The sequence below is a fragment of the Echeneis naucrates genome, chromosome 7, assembly GCF_900963305.1.
Source record: "Echeneis naucrates chromosome 7, fEcheNa1.1, whole genome shotgun sequence".
Taxonomy (NCBI): domain Eukaryota; kingdom Metazoa; phylum Chordata; class Actinopteri; order Carangiformes; family Echeneidae; genus Echeneis; species Echeneis naucrates.
The window spans coordinates 23,949,591-23,973,972 of NC_042517.1; the positions used below are offsets into that span (position 1 = coordinate 23,949,591).

General features: G+C 40.2%; 2 protein-coding genes across 2 annotated transcripts; both read right to left on the reverse strand.

Annotated features, from left to right (window-relative positions):
- Positions 1-1,119: 1,119 nt before the first annotated feature.
- Positions 1,120-16,975, reverse strand: sdcbp2 (syndecan binding protein (syntenin) 2). The gene is made up of 9 exons (XM_029507102.1): positions 16,822-16,975; positions 12,390-12,441; positions 10,465-10,561; positions 6,938-7,038; positions 6,129-6,293; positions 5,322-5,497; positions 4,651-4,822; positions 3,056-3,147; positions 1,120-2,948 (listed from the first exon to the last, which is right to left on the reverse strand). The coding sequence occupies exons 2-9, from the start codon at positions 12,438-12,440 to the stop codon at positions 2,894-2,896; spliced, it is 909 nt and encodes a 302-aa protein (XP_029362962.1). The 5' UTR covers position 12,441; positions 16,822-16,975; the 3' UTR covers positions 1,120-2,893.
- Positions 16,976-17,608: 633 nt separating this feature from the next.
- Positions 17,609-24,182, reverse strand: fkbp1ab (FKBP prolyl isomerase 1Ab). Its single transcript, XM_029505933.1, has 5 exons — positions 24,076-24,182; positions 23,888-23,935; positions 20,592-20,704; positions 19,903-20,080; positions 17,609-18,911 (listed from the first exon to the last, which is right to left on the reverse strand). Exons 1-4 carry the CDS (start codon positions 24,110-24,112, stop codon positions 19,952-19,954), a joined length of 327 nt encoding a protein of 108 aa, XP_029361793.1. The 5' UTR covers positions 24,113-24,182; the 3' UTR covers positions 17,609-18,911; positions 19,903-19,951.
- Between the last annotated feature and the right edge of the window lie 200 nt (positions 24,183-24,382).

Below are 24,382 nucleotides of genomic sequence, written 5' to 3' on the forward strand. Positions count from 1 at the left end.
CTCTGTGTGTTGGCCCTGTGATGGACTGATGACCCCACCCTCACCCAATGTGAGCTGCGATTGGCTCCAGCACCCCGCGACCCGGACGTGGATAAGCGGTAGAAAACAAGTGAAGGAATAATGTTCATCCGTACTACAAATATACTGGTGTGTTGTTGATTTTTTTTGTTTGTGATTTTTGAGAACTTCACATTAGTCTTTGTTTTGATATGTTGATGTTTGTATGCTGGAGTTTCTAATGTTTAGACACAGCTGTGTTCTCCCTGTATGTCCTCACTAACTACTCCTGATGGAGGTTTGGTGATCAAATTATTGATCCTTGGCATTTTTGTTTTGGGTCCTGAAAGTGCAGTATACTCCCATATTAACTGTTCAATTCCCCACAGAGGAATCATTCATTTACTAAAAGTTTGCTTCAACTTTCCTCCAGCCAAATTTTATCATTCAGCACTTTATTAAGCTCACTGCAAGCAAAGGAGCCCCAACCTTTTCTGGAAGACGAACCCTTTCTCTGTAACTTCTTTATGTCCCATGATAACACCTGAACTTCCTGCTGCAGCATGAGCGTGAGGTGTCAGTGCTCAGTATGTGGCCGTGATTGATTAATTACATGCTGCGTATATCCTTATACCCACATGATGCTGTACATGTGTTGGGGGGAGGGGGGTGATTAGCTTTATTTTTATGTCAATATTTGAATGTTCAACATCATTTTATGCTTTAATCCTTGTCTGATTGTCTGGATTATGCGCACCATTGACTATATAATAAGTAAAATGTAGAGGTTATACTGAGTCTTTGACATCGCATCATGGAGATTTAATGCCTTGTATAGTAACCCAGCTGACATCATTAATATCTACAGATAACTTATTGTAAATGAGCTATTTTAATGGCAATAGTGTGTACAGTAGAAGACATCAGTAGATGGCGTTCACACTCACCACAGCGTATAGAGAAAGACCAACAGCCCCTATATTAAACAGCATGGAGGAAACCTTTCTGTTGTCTTCGTGTCTGTCTGTGGTTGTGTTTCTTTCATGATGTTGTACTGTGAAGATAAACAATGATGTCAGTTTGGAGATAAAATGCCAACAAGCTCCCATGAACAGAGATTGTTTATTTGTTTTACAATATTATCTTGGTTACATTCGTATATAAACTTTAAGATCTTTAACTTTTTTTTTTTTTTTTTTTAACAGAATGATGTTTATCAGATTGCATACCTAGAAAATGAAAGGAATACATGCATCCAAACATGATCAGCATTAAAAGGAGCAACTCTATATAACAAGTAGAAATTCACAATTGTGAGCTCTGCCCCATCTCACTGTGCTCATCAGTTGAAGAAGCAATTTTACAGAGGGAATTGTGCTGACAGCTCCAAGCAGGAGAAAGAAGGTTCACTGGATGAACCCAGGATGTAAAATTGAAATGCCTTTAAATTTGATCAGATGTTTTTCAGCATCAAATTTCAGTTTTCTACAGTTAATGTACATAAACATGAGGCACCACAAACACAACTATCAGACTTAACCATTGAAATGGATACAGGAAAGTCAACCTTTAAAACCTTTAAAAGGTAGTGGAAAGTGCACTTAATGGGTCTTGTCCAGCACAGACCCTGTCCAACGTAATACCAACAGGCCCCTTCAAAGTGACAGTTTGAAGCCACAGACCCCATCAAACACAAACACAGCACTGGGATCTTGCTCGCCTGTGCCATTCATCTTCTTGTTGTGATCAGTGTTTGAGGACGGGGCTGAGTTCCAGCTGCATAGGACAACAAACGTCTTCTGCCGTCTCCTCTCCCTACACTTTCCCCCGGAATGTGCACAGTGTTCCCAGTACCACCAGTTCACATACATTAGAGTCCCACTCTGACATTGCCCATGGACACAGGAAATTACATACAATGAGATATATCAAGCTGCAGTGGAGAGTGGCAGCGAAACAGATCCACATCCTGAGCAAAGCATCAGACATAGTGATGTAAACATAAAACAACAGCAATGTTCACAGATAAATAATCATCTTGCTTGGGCGAAACATGAAGGTGATTAATCTGTGAGCACAGTGGCACATCGCCATTTCCTGGAGAAGGTGGAACCTGAAACGCTGTCTCTCTCACATGTTAAGAGTCAAGGGTTGATAAAAATCAGAATATCTCAATGCCAAACTCAACACTTATTCCTAGCATTAATTGCATAAACTAAAAACAAAACCCTAAAACCTATTAGTTTTGCAGGGCCAGTAAAAATTACTGTATACTGGAACCTATAACAAAGTCAGCAAACTCTTTCACATGAGGCCCCTGGTGTTAGTTCAACACAAATTTTTAATTTACACACATTATGGGGCCATGTGCAGGGGCTGAGAGCACAGCCACAATCTACATGGTTCTGTATGGCTCTGATGACTGACCACTGGCTATTACAGCATATTTAGCAAGGTGAAAGGTCATGTGCCAATGATTCATCGCCACACTGAAGAGGAAGCTCTGGACTCATGATAGTGTACATGGCTTTAAAAAAAAATATTTCGTACTGTCTATGATCTCAATACAAAACAAGAGAATTTTTTTTTACATGAAATACTCAGACTACAAGGTTAAAATATAAAAAGTACAAATGTCAACAGAGATGAGGAAACATAGAAAAGGCGAAGAATATTCTAAACAACTGAAAAATAGAAAAAAAGGCATCTTGAGATTATGTTAAGGATGAGAAACGCTGACCATGATTGCGATGCAGGAGGTGATTTGGTATGAACACAGAAAGAGAGCGAGACAAATAAAAGATCTGAATAAGGAGAGAGAGAGAGAGCGAGAGAGAGAGAGAGAAAGAGAGAGATCTCTGTATTATAGAAATCCTGACAGTCCTGGTCCTGGTCTTCACACCTCTGGGACAGAGTGATCCATGGCTGACCTCAGCAGCCCGCTAGACATTCTAGGGGGGAAAAAAATAAATAAATAAATAAAAAAGGAGAAGGAGTCATCATCTTGACAGTGAACAGGATCATGAAGAGTTCCTCTACTTTAATGCTCAAGTATCACCTCTTAATCATGTGCTCGTAGATGACCTTGGGCATGATGGTGATCGTCATGGTGGTCGGAGAGGTGGTCAGGATATCCTTGACCTGAGAATCCTGTAATTTACACACAAAAACAGTGACACGTCATGACCTTGTGTGATCAGCAAGTAAACATTAGATTAAGGTTCTGTCAAGCAGATTCACATCAAGGTTTTTCTTCCAGTGATTTGATGCAGCTTTGGGACAAAATTTCTCCTCTTGAGAATAGATGAGGTAAAAACTTCAGAGGTATCTTTGCCAAAATCTTCACACAATTAACAAAACACAAAATCACTGTAAAAAGAAACTACAGTAACAAAAATCTAATTCCTTTTTCCCAATACAGTGTCATGCATCACAGATTCAAAGCAGAAAATAAAACAAACACTAAGTAACTAAGTATTTTAAAGAGTCTGTTTACTGCTCCATATCTTTGCTGTCACTAATTTGCAATGTCCCTGCTACAGACGGGAGAGCTGAACTACTTATAAATAGATGTCAGATTGAATAGTCTACAGAAGTCTACAGAAAATGTCCATAATTATCCCTTGATTAATTAGCTCAGTAAACATAAACGTCATGTTATCTCTCGCAAACGTAGATATAACATGATGTTCATTTTTAATTAATGAATATAAACAATAAAGCATGATTTGCATTAAAGTGGTGGCTATACTGTAGCTGACTGCCCAAATTATTATGGAACAATACAGAACAGGTCTGATCCAAGTCCTCATTTCTCCTGTTCTTCTTCTCTTAAAAAAAAAAAAAAAAAAAAACAAAAAAAAAAAACAACAGCAAGATGGTCAGAAAATATTGGAGGATTGAAAGCATCAGCTGAGAAACCCTTGGTTGACATCATGGAGGATAAAAATTTGGTGAAATTTTACTTCATACTGAGTCACAGATTTAGACTGTTGTATCCCACAAAGATCTTATCTGGGTGTCTATATGCCTATGGGGAAAAATGCAGGATGAACGGTGAACTGCTAAGCAGGAATAGCTTTTATGTCCACCTACTTTATATCTCTGCAAGTCCTCCTATTTTATTGCATTCTGTCCCTACAGGAGCAGTCATCCAGCTGCAAACTTAGAATCAGCCACCAAACATCTTAAGAGAATCATAAATCAGGGTTCTTGTGACATAAGAGTAAATTTTAATGCTTTTTAAGACTTAAAATTATAAATACAATTAAAGACTTTTTTTTTTTACTTTAAGACAATTTAAACCTGGCATGTACCGCAGGTGCTTTCCTCCATGGTCCCTAATGAAAAAGTATTTTTGCATAATTTGCACCAACCAGCTCCTAAATGCATCTGTCATCAACCACTGTGCTTTCCCATCAGCATTAAATGCACCACCTGGAAATGTAATACCTATACTAAATTTATGGCAAATGTACAACAATTTAAGGCCTGAACTACTCAGATTTCAATTTCAGACCCACAGGAACCCCGTAAATGTTCTGAAACTCTGGCATAATTTTTTGTGTATGTCCTTCTCTGCTCTGATACATTTATCATCAATTGGCATTGTACATACAAATAATTTGGAATGCACAGAAACAGGTGTCTCACCTTGAGTCCAATAACGTTTTGCCCATTGATTTCGCAGATGTAATGATCAGTCAACAGACCATTGCGGGCAGCAGAGCCATCCTTGACCAGTGAGGTGATTTTTCCAGACTTGTAGATGAATCCCACATGGCCTGAGCTGTCTTTGTGCATGGTGATGGTGCGTTGCAATGGCCTACAGACAGACAGACACACACACAATGAGGATGAAAAATCTATATCTTCTAAACTTTTTTTATTACTTACTTTTTTATACACAGAAACTGATGCTGACACCTTTCCTGGAAATTAAAAATATCCGTCCATGAATTCATACTAAGAAAAGATCACTTTAGACTGCTATATAGTAAGGTTCATAGTAAATTTTAAACAATTTATCAATGTTAAAAAAATAATCAATATTCAACAAACTGAATATTCCCAATTATTTATTCTCATTATGATTTATTTGCCTTGCTCATATTGTTACTATTAACTTACACACAGCGCTCAGTTTCTGCTTATTTTGATGTTATTATTGTTCTTCATTCTATTCTGTATTATGTATAAAATTGTGATTCATTGCATTACATGATGATCGTAAGATGATTTTTGTGCATATCTGGTGAGGGTGTCAATATAAAGTTAAATGCCCGCTGTAAAAAACTGCTCTCAGGTCTTGAAACTCCCCTCACCTGTCCCTGACTATGAGCTCAATCCTGGTCTCAGCAGCAGCCTTGAGGGCCTTATGGGCTTTGTCTGCGCTCCAGCCAGCACAGTTCTGCCCGTTGATCTGCAGGACCTGGTCTCCAAAACGAAGCCCGCCCAGAGCTGCAGGGGAGTTGGCCTGTACCAGCTGGACAAACACTCCCTGTAAGAGGAATGAAACAGCAAAACAGATTAAAGATGTGACCAGGCAATGTAGGTTGACAGACTGAAACAGACACTGATAATGCTGAGGAAACAAAGGAACAACTCAAGAAGAGAGAGGCAAGGACACAGACAGGAAAAAGAGATAAAAATTTCATAAAGTCGAAGAAACAGAAACCGAAAAGAAAAAAGAAACATTGGAAGAGATGACGTAAAACAAGACCAGCAGCAGGATCATATGTCAATAGCTCATTTCAAAACTTGGATCCACTCATTTCCCTGATGTCCATGCAGTTTAACAAGCATGTTGACTTGAATTGAGTTGAGTGATATAATATTTTTTTTATTATTTGATGTTTTGATGTTTTCAGCACCCTGTCAGTTATACAAATAAAAACAAGTCATTTTTAAAGCTTGGTATACAAATCACAAGTGAGCTGTCTGCGCTTCATGTCAGTTGCACATTGATTACAAATACCATGAATCTTATCTTTGCCAACTCATTACAGCCCTGCCAAAAAAAGGTACCCCAAAAAAAAAAAAAACAAAAAACAAAAAACAATATCTGGTCTGATTCTTTATACATAATAGTTCATCAAGTGTTCATCAAAGAGCTTGTGATGCTGACTTACATTGTCGACCGCCCTGAGACGGAGTCCCACCTTCCTATCCTGGTCCTTACAGAGTATAATCTCCCGTAGGCCTGGGCGTATCTCTGCCCGCCGGATGCCAACGTCTGTCCCTGTGACCGGCCGCACCATGCCCCCAACACCTGAGCTGGAGGGCACTGCTACTTGCTACAAAATGGGGAAAGAGTCCAGATGGCAACGAAGGTAAGGAAGTGTGAGGAGGCAGGTTGAGAAAGAACAAGTTGCGTGGAGATCAGAGAAATAAAGGATGAAAGAGGAACATTAATATTCAGCTGTGGATAAAAAAAGAATATTGCATCAAATAGTTATGTAGGAGGATTCAATTTCAACTCCTCTTCCACCAGTCAACAAGGTGCTGTTTTTGAAAAACATCAAAATTAAAATGCTTGGCAATAACAATGTCGAAAACCAATTTTTAAATTAAAAAAATAAAGCATAATAGAGATAATAACAACAACAACAACAACAAATAGCAGCGAGTGCAGCTGGTTAAACTCCAGCTGATGTGCTATGGTACTTCAATAACTTTGACATATTGAAGGATCCACGTATACATTTGCACACACACACACAGTGTAGCGATGAGCTTGCACCTTCCCACACACTGCTCCAGGCCTGTGGTGAGTCACACAGTAATATAAATCCCTAGAAACCCAGGACTGTTGTGCTTTGGATACATGTTCTTCTTTCTACTCAAAATCTGATTTTTATGCCACTTGGGGGCAGTGGAAGCAGCTGCTTACAGAGCAGTATGATCATATACATGAATAACCTGGAGTCACGTCACATACATTATCAGCCACGGGCACTAGGGTCAGGTTCCTTTGGACTTCATCACTGTTGAGAGCCAGTCCCATGTAGTCACCCAGCTCCTCCAGGTTCGGGTACAAGCCTAAGAGAGTGGAGACACAAGCGTAAGAATGAAAAGGAAGGTTGGTAAAATATGGGAACAAAGGCAAGAATAGAAATGAAGGAAACAGATGGAGAGGGGACAGGTGGATGGGAAATGAGAATCCGTAGGTTTACAAACTGTTATATTAGCTACAACATGGAGGGCTCACATGGAATCTCAGTCTTTCCTGCTGTTCATTCATCCAACAGGTTTATGCTTGATCTAAACTGGCACCTCTATTGGAAAACTGATAACAACAATGTGTTGTAGTGCAGGTAAACTTTTCTCATGTCAATATTCAGATTCTTGCTGTGATGGCAACATGTTGTGAAGTGTTAGCTATTATTTGTTTGTGTCTATTCTGCATAGTGGTTAGCGCTAAGAAGTTTGCGGGTTTTAATCCTGGGCCTGGGGCAGGCCTTTTCTGTGGAATTTGCCTGTTCTCCCAATGCCTATGCTTCTCCTTGGAATTCTAATACAGATGCCACATAAGGTTAGATTTAAGTTCCCTGATTGCTGTCTACCTTCTTGTTGACACAGTATGTACCTATTTCACATATTTCTCTATGACTATAGGCGTTCCATCAGCCTCTACTCTCTTATCAACACAGCATTTCCCACATGCTGCTCAACTTTTGTTTTTTGAATTCCATACCGCTATACGCTCACCGGCCACTTTATTAGGTACACCATGCTAGTAACGGGTTGGACCCCCTTTTGCCTTCAGAACTGCCTCAATTCTTCGTGGCATAGATTCAACAAGGTGCAGGAAGCATTCCTCAGAGAGTTTGGTCCATATTGACATGATGGAATCACACAGTTGTTGCAGTTGTCGGCTGCACATCCATGATGCGAATCTCCCGTTCCACCACATCCCAAAGATGCTCTATTGGATTGAGATCTGGTGACTGTGGAGGCCATTTGAGTACAGTGAACTCATTGTCATGTTCAAGAAACCAGTCTGAGATGATTCCAGCTTTATGACATGGCGCATTATCCTGCTGAAAGTAGCCATCAGAAGTTGGGTACATTGTGGTCATAAAGGGATGGACATGGTTAGCAACAATACTCAGGTAGGCTGTGGCGTTGCAACGATGCTCAATTGGTGCCAAGAAAATATTCCCCACACCATTACACCACCACCACCAGCCTGAACCGTTGATACAAGGCAGGATGGATCCATGCTTTCATGTTGTTGACGCCAAATTCTGACCCTACCATCCGAATGTCGCAGCAGAAATCGAGACTCAGACGAGGCAAACGTTTTTCCAATCTTCTCTTGTCCAATTTCCATGAGTTTGTGCAAATTGTAGCCTCAGTTTCCTGTTCTTAGCTGAAAGGAGTGGCACCCGGTGTGGTCTTCTGCTGCTGTAGCCCATCTGCCTCAAAGTTCGACGTACTGTGCGTTCAGAGATGCTCTTCTGCCTACCTTGGTTGTAACGGGTGGTTATTTGAGTCACTGTTGCCTTTCTATCAGCTCGAACCAGTCTGGCCATTCTCCTCTGACCTCTGGCATCAACAAGGCATTTCCGCCCACATAACTGCCGCTCACTGGATATTTTTTCTTTTTCGGACCATTCTCTGTAAACCCTAGAGATGGTTGTGTGTGAAAATCCCAGTAGATCAGCAGTTTCTGAAATACTCAGACCAGCCCTTCTGGCACCAACAACCATGCCACGTTCAAAGTCACTCAAATCACCTTTCTTCCCCATACTGATGCTCGGTTTGAACTGCAGGAGATTGTCTTGACCATGTCTACATGCCTAAATGCACTGAGTTGCCGCCATTTGATTGGCTGATTAGAAATTAAGTGTTAACAAGCAGTTGGACAGGTGTACCTAATAAAGTGGCCGGTGAGTGTATATTTGCTAGTCAGTGGTTTCCAATATTTCAGAGATTGATTTTACCAGTGAAATCTGAAGTCGAAATGGTTCTTGTCACTTTAACCACAAAAGCAGCAAGTGATCATAAGTCAAACATTGCACAAAAAGTACTAACAGCATAAAAACAGATGAGTCATCCTTCACTCCTCCTACACAGGGCTCTAAAAAAAATAAAAAAAATAAAAAAACCCCAACTCTGAATGTGTTTCATTATTTCAGATAATTGAGAATGCCTGGTCATCAGCTGGCCTGTAGTCTATTTTCCCTCATCTAGATTTCTGTGCTCTCCTGTTTAATCACCTTCTCTTTCATTCACCTCTCCCACGCAGGCCTGCTCCACATCCACCCACAAAAGGCAAGACAAACTCAGAGAGGGATTGTGCACTTTTATTCAGTTCAACACAATTTCACACAGAGTTTTTCCTTGGCCTGCCCCCCCCTTTCTCTTCTTAAGTCCATTTTTAGCTCAAGTATGTGGGAAAAAGCCCTTTCCTGACCCTAAATGGGTCAGTCCAAATTAGTCATTAAATCAGGACTTCTGTAGATGTCAGATAAATTTCACCAAATGGTTATGAAACTTCCTTTACCAAGAAAATGTGTCTTATTGAGCCATGGGTCAAATCTCAATTAAAATGATCTAGAAGTTTAGAAAATGCCATCACAGGATGTTTATGAGATGTGTTTTTCCTACAAGGAAACAAGAGGTTATGCTGTTAATTTAATAGTAATTTAATGCAGTGGCCACAGTTTACTGAACTAGTGTATCTGGCCAGGCTATGGTTCAGTGCTGGTGTCAATCAGGCCATTCCCTCTAACCTCCCACTCTGCCTCTCCTCACCACCAGGAGAACAAACTCCTCCTTGTACCTCTTAGCTCCCTCCTGGGTCTTTCCACCCTCCCTCCCTTTCAAATAAACTCCTCCTCTTTCTCTCTCTCTCACTCACTCCCATCATTCCCTGTCCCAGCAGAACTACCGGAGTTAGTCTCCATGGTGACTCATGGTGAGCACTGCTGAGGTAAAAACAAAAGGCATAAAAGCCCAAAGGACTCTGCATCCAAAGAAAGAAAAGAGAAGCCAAATGAGCAGGAGAACAGGAAAAGGTGGAGAATTAAGTGAAAACAAGCAGAAAGGTTGTGTTCTCTAAAAAGGCCTCTGCCATCATTTAGCCACTTTTAATCTTTGTGGATGCCCAAGACAAATACAGAGGAATTGAGAGAGAAATCACAGCCAGTGTCCATTTACTCCCACTATTGTCCAAAGACCCACAAGCCCCCCTCCCATTCAAGTCCTCTAACTCCATGAGTCTTTATCTACCCAAAATATTCCCTTAAAGAATCAGCACAGGCCCCCCCACACAGAGGCATGCAGATACAACACACGGAACAGATGCAAAATTCTGATTAAAAAAGGAATGCAGGGTCAGGTGAGGCAGTTTCGGCTGCAGGTTTTGCTAATTTTCTGATGTTTAAATAAGCTTTTAACACAATGGAAGGACAAAACACACTTCTGTCACACCTCAAAAGGTTTATAAATTAGACTCACTTGATCCTGGCATCCCAGCATTCGAGTCAAGCTGGTAGGCTCCCTCAGAAATGGCAGGCATGGCAGGGGTGGTAGTCTGGGCAAACTGGGCCTGGGCCTAGAAAGTAATTAAGCACAACAGTCAACTGGTGAGCAGTTCTCATCACACAATACAGATGAGAAATAACTATCATAGAGTTGCTAAGGAACACGACTCTTCCTTAGAAATGCCCTCAAAAAATAAAAAAATTATCCAGTATTATAACTTGGTGACCAAGCAGAGCAGACCAATGTATTGTAGGCTTAAGCAATCCTAAAGACAGTGACATTCAAATACTAGAATGATGCTAGACTGACAACACTAGAAGGATACTCAATTTATATTGGCTTCCATTAAATTTGTTGGGCGTCAAAAGGGACAAAAGAAAGAAAGATAGGTAAAAATCAAAGCAGCCTGAAGCCAGGTTCCTCTAACTCAAGGCCTCCCTTACAGCTATTCCTTAATAATAATAATAATAATAATAATAATAATAATAATAATAATAATAATATTATTATTATTATTATTATTATGTAGAACCTGGTGGTTGGAGAGGTGGTCAGGACGGAGGTGGAGCAAAATTAGATCCAAGCTCTCAGCCAGCAACACCAAGGAAATTAGACAAACTGGGAGGAAGTCGTTGACAGGACCAGCAAGTGGAACAGCATGTGGAAGATGCCCCAAGCAAGGTTAAACTTCTTCATTTGGGCCACCCCATGACACCCTCCCCAGTCCTGTGTTGGTGGTATGGCTCTGAGGAAAACTGCCAACTCTACAATGCCCCAAACCCAAGCGTACAACACATCCTTTTGAGTTGGAAGACAGCACTGGCCCAGAGTCAGTACAAGTGGCGTCATGACCAGGTCCTGTGGAAGCTAGCAGAACTCCTCGAGGCACGCAGACGAAAAGCAGCCAACGACCATCCTCTGACAACACGAAAGCTGATCCACTTTGTTGGACAATGAGCAGAGAGGCTCAGACCAGGCTCATCACCCAGAGGGTGAGAAGAGCACTACTAACACCTGGATGTGACTGGAACCTAAGAGTGGACCTTGATCATCAGCTCAAGTGCCCAACACAAATGACTTCAACTTCTCTGAGACCAGACATCATGCTGTGGTCCCCCTCATAATAATCAGTGATCATGGCAGAGATCACTGTCCCTTGGGAGGGAGGGATAGAGATAGCTTACAAAAGGAAGAAGGACAAATACATTGAGCTGGCAGCTGAGTGTCACAGGCCTTAAAAGTTTTTTGTTGATCCTTTTTTTTTTTCCCCCCTTTCTTAATCGTAGTCCAATGACACTCGCCAATAATCCAGCATGGTGCCGGAATACTTCAAGCCCTGGTGTCGAGAGGCAGGATGGTCAACTGTCATTTGCCCTGTGGAGGTCAGCTGCAGGGGGGTTCATTAGAACATCCATCCAGCGCCTACTGAGGGAGTGAAAGGGCTAAAGCTGAAGAAGGCATCCTCAGACTCGGCAAAGGAGGCAGAGAGAGATCGAGCTTCTGGCTGTGGCTGAGAAGGAAGGACATGTGGAGAAAGCAAGGGTCCAAGAATAATGGAGCGAAACATCGATGAAGGGTGGCTGCTGGCTGAAGGCCTGCAGCTACCCTACTGGCACTGCTGGAAGTGCATCAGGCGACCTAACCCTAACGCCCTGCAGGTAGCCCTAACCTGTGCTTCGATCTTTGTTATTGTTGTTTACATTTTTATGTATTTCTAACTTGTATTGAAATTTATGAAAGTTCAGGAGCGACAGAGGCCATTACGCAACTATTTTCATGAATTGTGTACAAATGTCCCTTAGGTCCAGACAGAGCATGTTAGAATAGCATTCAACACTCCATACAACAGATGACAGAGATTGGGTCTCTACAAATGTTTCATCCAGACAATCACATACCTTGATGACCTTGTCGACCTTCAGGTCCTCGAGAGATGGATACAGGGACATCCTGTTGAGTAAACATAGACAGCAGTAAATCAAATGACTGTTACCTAGACAGATAAAGACCCAAACAATGCAGTGTCCACCAAAAATGAAGAAAATAAAGAAAATCAAACATTTGACCAAAGAGAGACATATCATGCTCATAAGTTGACAGCACAGCTACAACAATTATGAATGGTTGATGTAGAATTGACGGATTGCTTCTTGGCACTTAAACGTGTATTATGCATCACAACGTGTGTGATTACAATGCGGCCATGTAAAAAACCCTTAAACGCTTAACCCAAGACAGGCATCATTGCCCGACATGTTTGAAAGAGTGGCTCTGTATGAGCGTAGTCCTAAATGGCACAGGGATGTCACTCAGGCAATAACTGAATTCATTGCTAAAAATATGGTGACTCTCAGCACGGTGGCCAAGCCTGGGTTTACAGCATTGAAAAACGGTACAGTATGTGCATTTATTCATCTTTTTATTTATAACTTTATTAACTTTGATTTTCCAAAATACTTTCAAAGTAGTAGAGGGAAATTGTGTGTTTCAGTTTACAGTAAGATTGATGTCATTTAAAAATATCTTTATTTTGCAGAATGTTTAAAAAGTCATACTATTAAACAGAACCTTTTTTTTTTTTCTTTCAAATATATAGAGGCAAAGCCAAAGATTCGTTGCTCTTATGTTTCTGTAATGAGCAGTTAAATAAAAATGTTATTTATTTCAACTTTTGCATCTTATTGTGACCTTTGACCTCTTAATTCTAACAAAGACACCTGCCTATGGGAAAGAACATCTATACTAAATGTATCTAATATTGTGATGGCCATATTAAAATAATTCATGATGTTTTTTTTTGAAAGAAAAAAAAAAGATTATTTTCCAAAATCATTCAGCCCTAATTACACATGAAGACTGAAAGGTCAAGGTGTAATTGAATATGTGGAACATGGTGTTCCTGGTAACCATTGATTTTAGAGGTTAAGTGATTGGTCAAGTGATTCACACTGACTGATCAAGGGTTTCCTTCTAGGGTTCTCTAGTTGATCCAATCTGAGAATTACTGCTTTTTTTTTTTCAGACATCCAGCTGATCAAACAAATTACAAATTTTAAATATATGCAGAAAATCTATGATGTAGAAAATTATCCTTAAAAAAAAAAAAAAAAACAAAAAAAAAAAAAACTTCTTATATACATTTTTTGTATTACTATATTTACCAACTACTACTTTTGAGATAGATGTTCGCTTTTCTAAACCCTCGGCGGACTGTTGCTTATCACTTGACAAGACCAACCTATCCTTGGCTTGGCTCCTCCCATTAGACATATTAATCTTTTCCAACCCTATGCACAAGTTACATTTGAAAGACTGACAAAGTTATCTACGATAAGGAAAACTAACATCCAAGTATTGTCCAGTACACCTGTCCATAAAAAACAGTTGAGCTTTGGCAGCCAGGCACTAGAAATAAAACAGCAAAACAAACTGCAATGACACATCAAATAATGGATTTCTGTGTATGCAGACGCTGCCCAATGTGTATGTCCAATGAAGATAATTGGGGTGTTTATTCTGTGTAGGCGTCATGAGCCTGTGACTTCACAATAAATCACTTCACTCTGGCACCACATCTTATCTAATTCTGATGTCACTCTGAGCTGAACTAAGGTGTATAACAATGATGACTTTGATCTTGACTTATTGCTGTGAATGTTGACCAAGGGCCTGAATAAGAAGAGAGAAGAGGCAGCACAGGCAGAGACAGCTGAACTACATTGCATAACTGTACTTATGCACTGTTTTAATAATTAGGATTCAAGAAATAACAATACATTGACAAAAACCTGGACAAGCTGTGGAAACACAATACATGTGTAAACATGGACAAAAAGAAAAACAAGACAACAACACAGCTCAGGCCATAGTTAATGGCTTTCTGGATCCCATAATGTCGAAACCCATTATGGATATGCTACACCTAAACTGGGAACACACTGCTGTAGAATATAAAGACATTAGAAAACCTGAAGAAGGAAGAGGAACTGATTGTTAGGCCAGTCATCTGATCAACATCACGCCTGCAGTACATAACGCAAGTTAAGACACAGCACTGACTTGACAGGAAAGAAACAAATATCTAATATGCATGAATGCTCAAATTCCTCTCACTGCTCTGGAGTTTAAAGTGTTTTGGAAGAAAAAACAGATAGCAGTGGCCTTTCTCAAGCATACTTGCTACATATAGTGAGAAAATTACAAATCCTAGAGGCCTTTCATTCACATGTAAACAGCAAGGTTGAGACTACTGCTGCGTGTCAACCCCTGTCTCATGTTTGCTCTCTCTCAGTTAAGATGAACTACTCCAATACCCTGTCTCCTGCTCAAGGTCTCTACTACTTTCATCATCATCATCATTTAAGCTACTATAATTTTTTAATCCGATACCTCTAAGGTATTCTTTGAGGAATTCTCATAGAAAATGGATAATTTTTGCATCTGAGAAAATTGTACTGTTTCTTTACTAACTGCAAATCAAATACCAGAACTAAAAATACCAAAACATTTGTATTTCTCACTAGATCACACTAGATTTCTCACTCAATATAAGGTAAAATGAGAAAACAGAGCTGACTGACAAAACAACCTGTTGGAAAGACTGCATGAGCTAAAAAAGTAAACACAGAATTTAACCATGACAGTAATAATCAAATTTAATGTGTACTTATTCAAGTTATGGCCAATACAGAATTTGTTTGACATCATTGTTGGAGCAATAAAATGCAGAGCAAAAAAAACACAACAGATAGGTTGTATGGATGGATGAATAGTAGACACTCGGGAGAGTGTATGTGTCATACTGCCACATATCACTCCCAAAAAGCAAACAATAAAACAGCTGTTACCTATGTTGAAATCATACAAACCTATTTTTAGCTGCTTAAAAAAACAAGACAAAAAAAAACTGTGTGTATATATGTATATATATATATATATATATATATATATATATATATATATATATATATATATATGACCACATGGATATGTCGCATACACACAGGGGCAGGAAATTGGGTAAAAAATACATTTTGACACCAGTAAAGAAAAAATGCAATGCAGCCAACTCATTCTGACCACAATCACATAACTGCAACACCTCCTTCTTTCAGCTACTCCAACTGCTACTCTATTCTGATATTCTCTGTCCTTGCAGACAAGTGCATCATTGTGTTTGTGGACACAAAGAGACATTTTGATACTTTGTAGTGTTTACTTTTCAGCTGTGTTTGTTTGCCCCCTTTGTGCCGTTTTGACAAGCAGCTTAGAGGTATAACTTAATAAGCCTGGGAAAAAAAAAAGCAGCTCTTGTAATAATCTAACATAACATAATAACTTAAACTAACCCTTAATGAAACTGCAGCTCGGGAACAATTGACACGTAAAAGGGAAACGTTGTACTTCTTCATGTAAACAAGCAACATTAATGATCGTGGGAGGCTAAGTGAGTATCAAGTAGACACATTCAGTTCAGCTGTTATGTTCATTGTCACACTTCATGGTATGCAGCTAGCAAACCAAAAGCTACGGTTGAAACTGCAAATGAAGAAAAGGACTAACTTCAGTAAAGCCTAACGAATCGGTTATATGCAGGGACGAGGTCGCCTTGGCAGCTCATCGCAGTCTATGGACATGACTGGGAAATGGGGGGGTGTTGGACGATGGTAATGGAGGAACAACCTACCGCACCCAGCCCTTCATTCCTATTGTACATGTTTAATGTTTAATTGTCATTAAGGGTGAACTGAGTGCAGATATAAAAGACAGCTACACGCATACCTTGACCTTTAAAGCACCGATGCATTAGCACGATAACAACACACCAGCTTCATATGGCTGACAAATGATACGCAGGAATTAGCAGACGCTAGTTTAATTGTAAATCCCGCGTATCCTTTAAAGGCTGTCACACGGCCTTCATATATATATATATATATATATATATACATACACACATACATATATACACACATATACATACATACATCAATAAAATTTTTATTTACTTCATCTGACGTAACGAGCCGACGTGTGCTAACGTTACGGTGTCGCACTTTATTAAATATATCACAAGCGACTATTAGCAGCGTGAAAGGGTCAGATTAACACCGTGGTCATGAGCTAGCTAAAAGCTGGGTGACATTACAACACACAGTAAGCCAAGTGAATAAACACAAAAGTAGCCGTCTGCTGAGCTTCTTTGTTTCGACACAAACAGCAGGGAAGCGAAGAGCTAACCTTAGCCAGTACGTTAGCTTGTTAGGCAAACGAAAGCAGGAGGTAACCGATTAGCGAAAGCTAGCAATGGTTAGCTGCAGACAGACTCACCTTTAATGTCTTGGTTGTTGGATCGGCTTGTTAACCACAGACAGCGGTAAAGAGCTTGTTGTCGTTGTCGTTGTTTGGGTTTCTGTAGCTGTGGCTCCTCCTGGGGACGATATGAAGGGGAATTCTGGAGAGTGATGTCACCGACAGCTTCCTGTTAACCACGTCAATCAGCGATGGCGCCGCAGGGTCACGCCTCGTATCAGTCACATGAGACATGATTCACCGGGTAACAGCGGGGCAAAACTGGCCTGTCCCTCCAAAACCTCCATGTTCATGTTCTCCAACCTCCTGCTACAAGAATTTTTCACCTCTCAGCAGTCATCTTTCTCAAGAATAAACCAATATACCTGGGAAGCTTTGGTTCAACTCTGAGCACCTTATGTCACCTGATCAACATGCAATTTTATTTATTTATTTTTTTGTTTGATAAATCAGTCAAATAAATGGTGAAATACTGCTGTAGAGTCTGGTGCTCCAGTTTCACCACAACACAGAAAAGCCCCTGAGTGGACAGTGAAAATTGGCTGTGGATTGTCAGTCCATCGCTTATTTAACTTCACTGACCTCTACTCAAGGCACCTAAATAAACAATCCGCGAACATCATTAAACTCTAAACACCATCCCTCATCTAAAGTGGCAGTCATTTTAACATTCTTATTTAGTTTTATTTTTGTGCTACTCTACAGACCAGTTTCATTGTGTTCTGATGTGCAATGGAAAACTATCGGTCTATCTATTCATTAGCAGTACAAAAAAATAGGAGGAAAAAAAGCAGGCAGGTGGAGAGCACTTATTTTATTTTAAATATTTCATCATTGGTTCAGCCTGCATACAGTAACATATCAGCACATAACTACACAGTACAGAGGTGGACTGCTGCCACACCAGTTGCAGCTTGGCCAATATGTAACATTAACAGCCACCGTCAATTACCTGACAGCCAGGTCAACATTTTCTTTAATTTAAACTCCATTTAAAACTATTTATTTATTTGAAATACAAAACCATTTGGATGCCTGTGTGTCAGACTTCAGTTAGTTAGGCAGCGTGGTACTTTACTGACACTGGCAAAAAAAAAAAAAAAAAAACGACTACAAAAAAAGAAGCACTCGACATAGTTTATACATTAGCTTTCCTGATTTATCAGAGATAGAAAGTTGGCTTCAAAATACATGATTGAAACTTCTACACAAAATAATGTCAGGGGAGGTCACAATTTGATTGATTCCTCAACGCCCTTTTGTAAATTTCAAGCATTTCCTTTTTTTCTTAGACAAAAAATAATAAACTCCAATTGATGTGCGTCACTGCAAATCCCAACTTTGCACTATTCGACCTGTGTATGGCGTTAAATGGGGTTTAAAGACTTGGCGGGATGAGAAGACAATAATAATAATAATAATCATCATCATTATCACTACTATTATAACAAAATCAAATGCAAAGCGTTCGATGTCTACATACTAAGATTTTCAGTTGGGCCTTGAACATGCAGACAGGGCAATGACATGATCGTGTTTGGTGAGAATATAGAGGCACACGTTAAAACCATCGATATCCTTTGTGTCGATTAACTCAGTGGAGGTGACACTTTAAATGGACTAGATACAACAGTGGCGCTGTATAGAAATGATAATTTTATACAGTAATCTCAGTTCCTGTATAAGGTCTCCATGAAACTCACAACTTAGGAACCTTGTTTCATTTTCACTGATTTTAAGGGATATAAATGTGTGCTTTTCATTTCCTTTTTACCCTTATATTAAGAAAAAGCATCAAGTCACTAGAAACGAATATACTGCTGGTGATTCATGGGTATTTTCTACTTTTTCTGTAACTAGATACAACCAGTACTAAAAAGCAATTCAACTATTTTGTCATTAAGAAGATGAAGCTTTGTAAGGTTATGGCCTATAGTTTTTAGAGGGAATATTATGATGGATAAAATATAATTAACCCAGTCACAGAGACAAAAGAACAGATACTGTCATCATTTGATAAGAAGTGGAACTACAGACTCAAGCCTCTTAAAGAATGAAGTGCCGACTCTCCTAGTTTCTTTCTCCAGGTCACCCAGGTAGGAAGTCATCTGTGAAGACAGTGCAAGGGAAAGTTCAGGGTTAAGCCTGAGCTCAATAAAAGCCTCAGTTGATCATCATTAAAAACTGTGGATGGCTAGCAGATAAATAAATCAATTATGTCATGTTTAAAATAAGAAACATTTGTAGAACTCCAGCAGAACTTGTTTTGTTCATTGTGCAGATAAAATGCAGATGCTGAAATATTATGGGCTTTGCAATTAAATGTGCTGGTCATACCTCCATTTACAACATTTAAATATAAATTTCAGGGATAGATCATTTCATCAGTGGATTCATTTCCAGGAGTGAAGACAATCCAAAAATGGCATTAACACCTAAGCATTCAGACACTGCTGACAAAGAGACTGAAAAATGGAGATAGCTTTTGCAATGGTGTTGCACCATCAACTCCTACTTAAGAACAGGACATGGCTATCTCCTCTCTCCTCTCTCAAGTAAACTGAACTAATTGCTTGCGAGGCTCACTAGGCTGCTAATTTTTAGAGCTTATTATCTTGGAACAGAATCTTCCTTTTTTTAAAGTTTAAATTTCATGGCTCATTGGTTCCCTCTCTCAGTGGCTAAATGCTGCTGGTGGATGTCTAACATTCCTAATTTTATGTTGTGCTAGTTTTTACTACCAAATCAAGCAAATGTATTTTACAGAGATAACATTGGAAACAAGCCAATTAGCCACTTCACAAAATAACTAGAATATGTATTACGGCATACATTGTTTATATATGGCTCAGAAACAGAAGCGCAATCCTCCACTCAACACAGCGGCTTGTGTTGAGTGGCACTTTAAATGGAAAAGATACAACAGTATCTCATTACCCTGCGGAGGAGTAAGCAGCACAGAAAACAGAATGTTAGGCAGCTTCTGTCAGTAACTAGCTCTAACCTGCCTTCAGCTTGTTAGTGTGTTAGCTGTTAGCCAGTACGTGCTTCACTAACTGTGTGAGTCTGACCTGCGAAAAAAGACAAAAGATTGCTTACACAACAAAAAAAGAAAAAGAAAAAGAAAAAGATAGGCCGTTTATTTTCCTCATTCCAAACCCAGCAACTCAACGTCAAAGATGAGGGTGGCGTTGGGAGGTATGATGCCTGGGTGACCTTTGTTTCCATACGCATAGTCAGGTGAGCAGGTCAGCCTGGCCCTTTGCCCAACGCTCATCTGGAGGTAGGAGGACACAGAGACAGCTGGTGTTATGGGACAGGCAGTCTACTACAGTCAAAGAAAAAAAAATCTCAAAGTAAGGATGAAAATAAAATATCTCACTAAAAGATGATATTTTACTAGTTACTAAGTTCAAATCCATTTCTGCCACCGAAGGCTTTGTAAACAGCTTGACTGATTCTCTGGCCCACAAAGTATGTTAGAAGTTAAAGCTACAGGACCTTCAGACAGGCAGCGGGGCAGCATCTATGCTGTACTAACTGATGTTTCCACAGATGTTTATGGAAACCTTCCAGGTAGAACCTTGATAATGGAATTGTGACAGCAAATGTGTTTATTTCCACAGATAAATGTCTATTAGCAACTTGCAATCCTTTTTTTTTTCCTGCATCTAAATCAGGTCTGCTGAAACAGCTAAGCTGCTTGACTTTTCTGTCTGTAATAAATACATTTGACAATAGACGTTAAGATTTCATATTAACAGCATGGCCCCAGTTCTCTGTCCAACCTGCACCACTCCCTCCTCCCAGCCTCGGATGACTTCCTGCTTCCCAATCTTGAACCTGAAAGGTTTGTCCCTGTCACGGGATGAGTCAAACTTGCGTCCATCTGTCAGGGAGCCTGAAAACCAACAAATGGTTAGACGTGAGTTTGGAAAAAAAGAAAAAATACCAATACCTCTGAATATCACTGAGAGAAAAGTATGGAATAAAAGGATAGGGAAATACCCCTCTCATATCCAGATAAAGCCTAAATATAAAATAAAGACTGGAAACAAATAGATCCTCCAAATATGTCTGACATCCATCTTCCCTGCTGTGTGTATATTGAGAGTGCAAATGAAATGACTCCAAGGATCTCAGAAATAGCTTCTGCAGCTGTCTGCTGGGCGGGTTTCAGTGTGACAGTCAGGAAAACGCAAGCATCAGTCTGCAAAATAGCTCCCCTACAAGACTATTTACACCTCTGCTATTACTGTTATTAGCACGAGCAAGGCAGTGTGTGCGTGTGTGTGTGTGTGTGTGTGTGTGAAAGAGACAGTGCAACACTACGCGTTGTTAGGCACATCAGGGGGCTGCACACAAGATGCTGCTATCTAGATGTCCTCTCCTCTGGACATCTAGATAGCAGCCTAATGGAATTACCTGTAAAGAGCTGAAAGCTGCTGTCCAAGTATCAAAGGCAATTTGCATCAACAAGCTGCTCTTACGTTTCTAACCAACATGCAACACAGTGCTGACATTTTCTCACATCAACTCTTCCTCCAGGCAGTGCCTTTCCAAAAGAAAATCCAGCAAATCCGGGGTTTGATCTCTCGATGTTGACTTCATCTAAAAAAGCTTGTGTAACAGAATATCCTGTTTCATGTCCCTTTAAAGACTGCTTTGTAGGCTGACAGGAAGGGAGGTAGCCAAGAGAGGAAATCCTGTAGTTTGTGCGATATAAAAAAAATAAAAAACAAAAAATAAAAAGCTCATGTCTAAAACGAAATAAAAAACCCTTCATTGTGCAAGGCCCGATTCAGGTCTCACTTGATGGGAGCCTGGTTCTGCTCGAGGTTTCTGCCTCTTAAAGGACGTTTTTCTTTGCCACTGTCGCCAAGTGCTTGCTCACTGGGGGATCTGTTGGAGCTCTTTAAATAATTTTATAAAGAGTTTGGTCTAGACCTGCTCTATATGTAAAGTGCCTTGATGTAACTTTGTTATGATTTGGCGCTATATAAATAAATCTGATTTGATTTGATTTGATGTGAATGTTGAGGCAAAGAGGCTCTAAATACAAACAAAGATATGTCTGTCTCACCAGGCAACATGGCTGAGACCAGCTTTGACAAACCAAAAACAGGTGCAGACAAATGTACAGTTGGGAGGCAAAAGCAATCTGAAATTCCAGTTTGCTACCAATGCTACATGTTTTGCTATGGTGGTGTATTTACATCGCAGTATCTTTTAATGCATGTCATGCCAGCAACTTCTCTCTATGTATTCCATGGAATTCATGTCCACGTGCAGATGAACTGTGATAAATGGTATCTCCATATTTCTCCTCCAGCACGATCAACAGTTCCATTACCCTTCCAATCAGCTTCAGCTGTGCTTTGTGATTAAGGATAAGCAAATCTTAGCATGCTATAATGCTAAACTGTGAGGGTGTATGTGCTATACATAAAACCTAGAAAAGACTGACTTGCTACAGTTTTGAGCATTTTCGCATGTTTTCATCAGCAGAAATAATCAGATGACAATTAGAAAATTAATCTGTAACTACTCTCATGACTACTTAAGATTTTTTTTTTTTTTAATAAAAAATAGAAAGGTTTCAAGTGGTTCTACTCGTCAAATATTAATATTTCTGTATTTCTAGTTGTCTGGTGTTCTCTGGTTCTCTCTGTTCAGTTATAATTAGTTAATGTTAACTTCCTAACACACTAAAATATGAAGAGGAATGTGCTAAACATAGGCTACCATGATGTTCATCATGATGAGCAAGTTAGCATGAGGACATCAGCATTTCGAGCAAAGCTAGTGCGCCTGAAAACACTTGTCGGGTTAGGAAATAATTTGAACTGAACTGATGGAAAGTCAGTCAGCAACTACTTTGGTGATTATTGTTAATTAATCGAATAATTAATTAACAAATGCCAAAATGCAACAGTTCCCAACATGCTAAGCCATGGCCGTGAATGTGCCAAACAGATGTTCTCTGTCCAACATAAACATGTTATCATTATGAGCTTTGTCATAAACAAAGCTGGTTTTCTCTGAAAGTAGGAAAAAAGAAATGAAATGGCTCATCTATTGACTCATTAGACTCCTGGTAGAAAGTTAAACGTTTAAATGGTGAGATTGGGCTCTGGAAAGCTGGGCCTTGTCTTTATCCGTTGACACTGAAAACCGAAATAAAGATGAATTGATATTAACCTTAAATTAATCACTATTGAAAATATTCATAATGTGTAATCTTTGCTGTCTATTCACCCTTTAACTGTATCACGATGACACGAAGCAGGCATTAAGAGTCTAAAGCTACTTGTGATATAGGAGTCATTTAGTGAGAGCATTCAGAATCAGAATATGAAAGGTTTAATACTGGGTGTCTGTCATTATTTCTGTAACCCAGACAGTTATAATCCGCTCAGCCAAGCGCCCCCCCGCCAAAAAAAAAAAAAAAAACAAAACAAAACCCTCCAACAAAGACAGAAGAGCGAAGGAAATCAGACGGAACCCCACTGTCTGATCCGACTGTCTGTCTATCTCTCTGACTGATGTTTCTGTCTGTCTCCCTGTCTGGACCCTCTGAGTGAACCCCGGGGCGGAATCTGTCTGCGCCTCCTTTATTTCCCCCCTAATTCTCTCCAGACAGGACAAATGGCCACATTATCCGCTGATCCCGCTGAGGCTATAATGGACCGGGGCGCGCATTATTTTACGCAGTGATGAATCCGGAGCGCTGCCGCCGTAGCCCACACATTATCACCCCAGTGTCTTTAAGTCACCTGGAAGCTTCCAGGGAAAGAAAATGTGGTAAATGGGTTCAATTTTCGTGCAACCCAGTCGGAGAGTGACAGCCTTTGCCCGACTGAGGAACCAGCGGCCGGAGAGTCTGCACGCCGTTTGGAAGTGCCATGAATGTTCCTGCCAGCTTTTTACGCTCTGACACTTGGAGGTGGTTTTCACATGTGTGTAGGAGAGATAGTCACTCCACTTGCTCGGCCTTCATTAGTAGGAACGCTCAGCTGGAGTAGCGAAATGTGCAGGGTCTTGTCCGTGCATGCAAAAGATCAAGTTGCTGATAAAAACTCACCAACGTAATGCACCACGCACGTCTGTCCTTTTTTGGGGAAAGTCCTTCCTGTGGGGAAATCAAACAGGCGCTTGATATAACGGGCGTGTGTAATTAAGGCGGCGTTTTCTGCGGCTGTAGTAGAAACATGCAGACATGCGCCTAGTAACGATCACAAACACGTTTCCTTTTTCTGCGCTCGCTTTTACCGTCGCCCGGGGCTATGGTCTCGATCTCGACTCCCATTTCAGCGGTGTTTCCTAGAGCTCTACCCGCACCCGGCTGCACTCCTCCCGCAGTCTGTCTGGATCGCTCTCTCTCTCTCTCTCTCTGCAGAGAGACAAATGTTAATTTGTCTTCAAGCAAGAGGAATCTTCCGATTACCCCCTACAAAGTAAAAGCTACACAGGACACAGCTGGCGGGCCCCTGGCGGGCACTGAGATCATAAATATATGCATAAATATGTACCGTAGTAAGTCAAGGCATGCAATCATAATAAGAATTTTCAGGATTAA

Bases quoted from the DNA above. Each gene is read 5' to 3' on its own strand.
- sdcbp2 (XM_029507102.1), bottom strand. From the start codon at position 12,440: ATGTCCCTGTATCCATCTCTCGAGGACCTGAAGGTCGACAAGGTCATC. The intron at 10,562-12,389 runs GTATGTGATTGT...ATTACTTTCTAG, and splicing joins AGGTCGACAAGGTCATCAAG to GCCCAGGCCCAGTTTGCCCA. The intron at 7,039-10,464 runs GTGAGTCTAATT...CCACTCTCTTAG, and splicing joins TGCTGGGATGCCAGGATCAA to GCTTGTACCCGAACCTGGAG.
- fkbp1ab (XM_029505933.1), bottom strand. From the start codon at position 24,112: ATGGGAGTCGAGATCGAGACCATAGCCCCGGGCGACG. The intron at 23,936-24,075 runs GTAAAAGCGAGC...ATTTCCCCACAG, and splicing joins GACCATAGCCCCGGGCGACG to GAAGGACTTTCCCCAAAAAA. The intron at 20,705-23,887 runs GTGAGTTTTTAT...GTTGGTTTTCAG, and splicing joins GTGCGTGGTGCATTACGTTG to GCTCCCTGACAGATGGACGC.